This window comes from Triticum aestivum, chromosome 4D, assembly GCF_018294505.1.
Source record: "Triticum aestivum cultivar Chinese Spring chromosome 4D, IWGSC CS RefSeq v2.1, whole genome shotgun sequence".
In the NCBI taxonomy this organism is placed as follows: Eukaryota; Viridiplantae; Streptophyta; class Magnoliopsida; order Poales; family Poaceae; genus Triticum; species Triticum aestivum.
In genome coordinates this window covers 426689276-426696179 of record NC_057805.1, presented here as the reverse complement: position 1 = coordinate 426696179, position 6904 = coordinate 426689276, and the positions used below count along the sequence as shown (strand labels likewise).

The window sequence follows — 6904 nt, the reverse complement described above, 5'->3', positions numbered from 1 at the left end:
TGAATAGTAAAATCAGGAGAAAAACACTAGAAAAAATAAACAATATATGAAATTTGGGGTATCAAACTTGGTCGGTCATTCTACTCACTTATGAAGTTCGTGAAGGGATGATGCCCGTAGTATTCGTAGTGAAGAAAATATAGTCGGAGCCTTACTATTTATTCAAACAATGTTTTTATAGCTTGGATTTTTACTTTTTTGCTCAGAACACCAAGGATGTCATTGCTTCACGAAACTTCACAAATGAGTGGAATCGCCAATCAAGTTTGGTACCCAATTATTCAGTTTTTTTCTAGTATTTTTTTATTTTACTATTCTAATTGTTGTGCGTGGAACCATGTTCCAGAAATTCATGTCCATTTTAGCTACACTTTTGCTACAAAAATATTGGTAATCCTGTAGGCCACAACTTAAGAGTTGCAATATTTCTCAAATCATCAAATTTTATGAGCATTTTATATGCCGTAGCAAATTTTAATCTAGGACACTCTCGCCATAAAACCCAAAATGACTCACTCATTTTTCTTAACGCATTTGAATATACATGCACAGATTACCGAGGCATTATGTGGGCTGTTTTAGGTACTTCATCTTATCCATAGACATATCTTCATCTTATGTGTCTCTTATCCGCACAAAATCATGAATTTGATAACTTAAGTGCTAAAACTATGAAATTTAGAAGATTTTCCCCTCATTATAGAATAAATCTGTTTAGATGAAAATGTTGTTGAATTGCTTCATGAGTATATATTGATTGTCTTCAGTGCATTTTATGTACATACTCATAATGGTTTACTATGTCTCTTATAAAAGAGAATCTATTTATTAATTGAATTGTATTTCATCAACATCTTTTTTGTGGGGTACGTGCAATCTTAGACGCCACTTATGTGACAGAGACCAGATTAACTACATATCATAATATTTTTCCTCCCTTACCGTTAGTACATGAAAATCAACGAACTATTTTCCATTTGCGATGATTCAATTATATACCGATATCACTATTCCATCATGCATTAGTGGACCATCACAGAAAATCTGACATCTATTGTGGGATAGCTAATCTAACCCTAGGGTCCCACCAATTCCTACATGGCATGCACATGATGAATTATCGTAGTCAAGCCTAGTCAACAAAAGTCCAATCAACTATCCATGCTCAACGATTAGGCGGAGGAAAAACCCAACATATTGTTGGGGTTAACTTACTACTCGGTCCCATAATATAGGACGTTTTTGGAGTTCAAAGTGAACTGCAAAAACGTCTTAAATTATGAGACAAAGGTGGTAATGAATTGAGAGATGTCAGAGTTGTATTTTTTTTTTTTGAAACGAGGCAAAAGATTTGCCATTTTCATTGATTAAGAAGAAGAGAGTTGTCCGGTTAATTAGAGGAAAACCGGGCGAAAACCTAGATACAAACCCCAAAGGGGCAAACGCGAATGACCTGGCCACAACAACGCCAAACAGTCGACCGCAGCGTCGAGGATATGGCAGCTCCGATTTTGCTGACGAGCTTCACACGAGAAAGTTGCTAGCCTCGCACCGACCTAGTCCAACGCAACATCCGGAGAGCACCGCTTGCTGAAAACCGCCCTCATGGAGTCATCGTTGCCGCAGCGGCCCTGCCGACCGCAGCTCCGATTTCTCTGTCACAACCAGAAACCAGCATGGGCACACCCATTGACGCCCCGGACCTTCGACATCAAAAGGACAAGCCGCGACTCAGCTCTGCTCACCAACATCATCGTTGCCACACGTGTCGCAACGCCACACGAACCTCACCGCCGGCCGGGCACCTCCCGACCGCAATGCCGTGCACGTCCAGCCTGTAGGAAGCACAAAAGGGACCAAGATCTCCAAGACGGCGCCCCCAGGAGGGAAAACGACGTTGGAGACGACGCCGCCGTCTGATCCAACCAGGATCCTGACTTTCGCCCGGAGATCTTGACCCGAGAGTTGAAGAGCACCAATCACCACGACGACGCCTCCAAGGAGGAAAGCGACGCATACGAGCGCCGCCGCCGACCAGCAAGCGCCGGTCAAGCTTTCGCCCGGATCAGCAACACCACCACTCCCACGCGGTCAACCGACAACCAGCACCTCCGCTGACCCGCGCACCCCAGCACAACAAATCGCGCCATCGCCATGCAAGGACCACCACCAGGCCTCGCCGCCGAGCCAAACGAGCCTCCCTCCACCAAGAACACCGCGGCCGCCTCGTGGCCCACGCGAACTCCACAGCTGCCGACACATCAACCAACATCCCGGGGCCGCCGCCCCGGAGACCAACATCGCCACGCCAGGCCCAGGGACAAGAGGTCGCTCCACTGCGCTGCAGTCACCGCACCACGCGGAGACAAGACCGCAGCAGGAAACCACCGCTGTCCAGCCGAATTCGACCACGCCCGGCCAGATCCGGCAACGGCCAGCCCTCCCGTCGACCCCCATCGCTCCACCAAGGCCCCACGCAGCCACACCAAGCGGAGCCAGAGACAAATCGGGGAGCCGCCAGCGCCGAGATCCAGAGCTCCAAGCCCTCTCACACCGACCCGCTGCCATGGTGGAGACCGGAGCGTCACCAGGCCCAGCCGCCGCGCCGCCCCCGCGGCCACAGCGGCCGCCCGTCCGCCGCCACGAGGCCGGGGCCGCCGCCCAAGATCCAGCACTCCGACCGCGCCATCACGGGCCGGGAGAGCCCCGCCGCCGCCGTCCGCTGCGCGGGCTTAGCCCGGCCGCGTCATTCGGCGGCGGCGAGGGGGTGGAGGAGAGGAGGGGTGATGGGTTGCGGCGGTGGGGTTGGTCTCCGCCCGAGCCGCCCCGGGAGGCGACGCGGGGGACGGGGGAGGAGGGAAGTGTCTAGTTGCATGTTTTTATGTTGTTCGTTTCCGAAACCTTCCCGAACTCTAGAAATTCTGTAGAAAAAAATCCGGAGATCTCAGGTCAAAAAGACGAAGAATGTAAAAAGGAGAAGGTTAGGGGCCGAAGATGGCCCTCATCCAGTTCAAAACTTTATATCGAGTATATGCCTTCTCTGTTCTCAGGATCGGTCATCATGCTCAAGGTCGTGCATTTCTGTCAGTCTTCTTAGACCTCTTTTTTTGTTGAGAATCCGCCTTCAAGGCAACTTATTCATCTTTTGGCCGAAACATATCCGATTGTACATCGTCAATCAGGAAAACCGGGATTACAACGAACATAAAGGAATCATCTAATAATTTAAGTGCTGCCTTTGCACAAAGGTGAGCAGCACCATTGGCTTCCCTCCTGCTATGTTGGAATTGAAATCACCTAAAAGGATGAGAGATAGGACTGACCTCAGGTTTAATCATACACCTTAAGTTTGGCTACTACGAGTAGTGATCTAAACGCTCTTATATTTCTTTACGGAGGGAGTAAATAATATCGAGAAAACGAGGGAGAGGCTATTGACGTCCGTTGAAACATGATTCATCTCGAGGACAAATTAGGGTGAAATGGTAAGATATCGTTCAATTTGTATTATATATGGCGTTCGCCTGTAATTTATGACTGAAATGAATTCAAGAAGGAACAATCTAAACACTTGAGAATCATTGTGCACGAATGCACATATGAACTGCATGCGGACTGCCGAGAAATTTGCTCGAGCCTCGTTGGCTCCAGAGCTGATCATTGCTGCGGCAGAGCGATCTTGAGGTCGAGGCCGACGCTGTACCCGTTGCCAGAGCTGATCATTGCTGCGGCGGAGCGATCTTGAGGTCGAGGCCGACGTTGAACCCGTTGTAGGCGATCGGCGCGAACATCCACATGTCATCCGAGCTCAAAAGCTGCTCACAAACGGGAAACGGTCAGGATCAATATAGTTGTTCAAAGCACTGGGTCGGTTTCCGATGATCAATGACATATGGTTAGCGTTTCGCAGGAACCGACCTTGATCTGGAGCTGCATGAACTTGATGTAGTGGACTGCTTCTTCCAGCATCGTGCTGATGTCCACCTGAAAGCCAAATCTCGCATGCATTACAACCCGCATCATCATTTCCCCAGATATTTCTATCAGTATAAAAACTGTTCCAGTCGTGGTTCAAATGATTAAGATTTTAAAAATCTTACCTTGGTTCCATTAGGGATGAGGTTCTGCAGCACCTTCAGCCGCTCGTTGATCTTTTCTCTACGTTTCTGCTAACGACAACACAAACATTTCAGATTAATATTCAGACTTCATCACGACGGTGTGACCGACTGCGTTGGCGCATCTACTGATTAACTCACCCTGGCGTAGAGGCTCTGCGGGTCGGTGGCCGCTCCGCGCCCGGCCCTCGCCTTGGCGCCGCCGCCGAGGCCGTGGTCACCTCGCGACGACGACGTCTTCTTGGACGCCGAGCTCATGTTGCTGCAGGAGGTCATCTCCAGCGAGCCCTCCTCGTCGGAGAGGTAGTTGCTGGAGCTCTGCACGTTGTTGTTGGCCTCGCCATTGTTCTCTTCCTGGGCGCCTCGGCTGCACGAGCCCTTCGAAGCCTTCTTGGGCTGCGCGCCGCTCTTGCCCTTCCTCTGCACCTGCATCGATCAGACAGACACTCAACGCCGTCAGGCACCCTGATCCTGTGACATATGTCAAGAGCTTCCAGGAACTCAGGAGGATCACGTCACAGAATGTTTGACGTACCGGTGGTGCCGTGGAGCGCGCCTTCTTCTTCGGGGCGGCGACCGTGTCGCTCTGTGTGCCGTTCTGGTCGCCGAACTTCCTCTTGCACGCGGCCGCCGACGTGTCGGCGCCGTCGTCCTGGTCGTCGAACTGGAGGTTCAGATCGACCATGAATCCAGCCGGATCCGCCATGATCTGCTCCTCCGGCGCCACGAAGAAGTTACCGGCCATGGCAGTGGCATCGCCGTCGTAGTAGCCGTGGCTGTAGTAACCTGCGCCGGCCGAGGCGTGCTCCTGCATCTGCATGCAGTACGGCGCCGAGGTGTAGTACTGGTCGGCAGCCTCCTGGCCAGGCCAGTACATGGACGACGGCGGCGCCGCGGCCGGATGCTGCTTCTGCTCGTTGCCGAAGAACTGCACCCCGAGCAGCCGCGCCATCTCCTCGGAGTCCTCCGCGGCGACCGAAGGGTCGAACGAGTGCCAGCTCGCCTCCGAGGACTCCATTGTTCGATGTAGACGACTAGACGAGACGTACGCTGTTCGACGGCTGGATGAGTACGTATGTTGTATCTCTTGTAGATGCCAAATTGCCAATGCGCGTGTGCAGATATTTATACCAGTAGCTGAATGTGGGGCTACTCGTGATCTTGGGGTACACAAACGGAATGTTCCGCGCGCGGACAAGTCTGACCATTGCGCTTTCAACATCAAGGCAGCTTGCCGCCATTGTTTAACACACGCAGCATTCGTTCCAGTTGGAGATGCCGGACAGCTACCGGAGACCGCTGAATTTCGCGCAACCGCGGAATAGAAAAAACGAGGCGGATACAATATGCACGGCTGCGATCGACCGTCTGTGAGACCATTGAAAGGGTGCAATGAGTGAGAAACTGAGAACAGGAGTGCAGGATGATCATAATGCATAAGAATAATGGCGGGAGTAAACAATCAGGATCATGATTAGGGTGAGCACCAGTAGAGTAATGAGCCGGGGGTGGTCTCATACGAGTGATTTTCACCGGATGACGACGCACTCTGGCGAAACGAGAAACACGGATGGTAGGACTGTAGTTGGAGCTTGGGGATTAAAGAAAGAAAGGCAATCGATGGTTGTGCAGGGGTTGGCAAAGATCGTGCGGAAGAGTTCCCTGTCATTATAATGTCCACGAGCATTTTTCTGTTTTTGCTGCTTTCAAATCATTGATTCTGATCTTTTGCCTCCTCCTCTGCAGGGGGTTCAGGACTTGCATTTCTTTTTCTTCTTTGATGTTTTTTACTAGTTTGTTGGCTAAAATTGGAGGGAAGAGAGAATAAAGAATTAACTAGGTCGGCAGTTCAAGCCTTGGATTAGTGTGGTTTCATGCCTGTGTTTGTTTGGTAGTCTCGCTGTTCATGCCTATGCATTATCTGTTCACTGTGGCAGAGGAACAGCAACTTTGGACCTCTGGTTCAGGCCCTGTTTGGTTCATAAGTCCTAGGACTTTTTCTAGTCCTAACCAAAAAATCCCTAGTCCCTAAAAAGTCCCTCCCTGTTTGTTTTCAGGGACTAAAAAGTCCCTAGTCCCCCTAAAGGTTATTAAATGACATGTAAAAAACCATGTTACCCTTAGTATACAGAAAAATAACAACCAAACAACACCATGGGGCGGCGGGGCAATGGGTGCAGGGAGGGGCATTGTTGGAAAAGTCTCAAAAAGTCCCAAAAAAGACTCTCCTTGAGAGTCTTCTTCATTTAGTCCCAAAAAACAACTTTTAGTCCCTAGTAGTCCCTCCTGTTTGGTTAAAAAGTCTCTAAGAGAAACTTTTTCTAGTCCCTACACCAAAAAGTCCCTGGAAACAAACACCCCCTCAGTGTCTTGACAAACAACATTGTGTTGTACCATCTTTGGTACTATTGTAATTTATTCCTATCTAATGAATATACTCTTTTTGCTTATCTTTTCTTGTTCTTAGAAAAAAGCACTCGGATCTAACCTGTGGTTGGATGGTTAGAGGGACAGTGCTATCCCCAGCCCACCAGGGTTCAAGTCCTGGTGCTCGCATTATTCCTGGATTTATTTCAGGATTTGCGGCGATGCGCTCTCGGTAGGAGGAGACGTTCCCGTCGACGACGAGGTGCTTACAGTGACTTCGTAAATTTCAAAATGACATGCCGGCACAGTCTCTCGGAGGTGCTCATAGGGGAGCAATGCTACATCTACGTAAAAGTTCCTACATAAGTTACGAAGAAGCTGACTTGGTCCGTTTTGGCTGGAGGAAAGAAAAAGCCCAG

At 49.8% G+C, this 6904-nt stretch overlaps 1 protein-coding gene across 1 annotated transcript; it reads right to left on the bottom strand.

Moving 5' to 3' along the window:
* Positions 1–3719: 3719 nt before the first annotated feature.
* LOC123100184 (transcription factor RSL2-like) lies at positions 3720–4863 on the bottom strand. The gene is made up of 5 exons (XM_044522148.1): positions 4654–4863; positions 4260–4544; positions 4101–4169; positions 3919–3984; positions 3720–3815 (listed from the first exon to the last, which is right to left on the bottom strand). Exons 1-5 carry the CDS (start codon positions 4861–4863, stop codon positions 3720–3722), a joined length of 726 nt encoding a protein of 241 aa, XP_044378083.1.
* Between the last annotated feature and the right edge of the window lie 2041 nt (positions 4864–6904).

Excerpts from the sequence above, each read along its gene's own strand:
- LOC123100184 (XM_044522148.1), bottom strand. The coding sequence starts at position 4,863 with ATGGCCGGTAACTTCTTCGTGGCGCCGGAGGAGCAGATCATGGCGGAT. Across the intron at positions 4,545-4,653 it reads CGCGCTCCACGGCACCACCG|GTGCAGAGGAAGGGCAAGAG; the intron begins GTACGTCAAACA and ends TGATCGATGCAG. Across the intron at positions 3,985-4,100 it reads TCATCCCTAATGGAACCAAG|GTGGACATCAGCACGATGCT; the intron begins GTAAGATTTTTA and ends TTTGGCTTTCAG.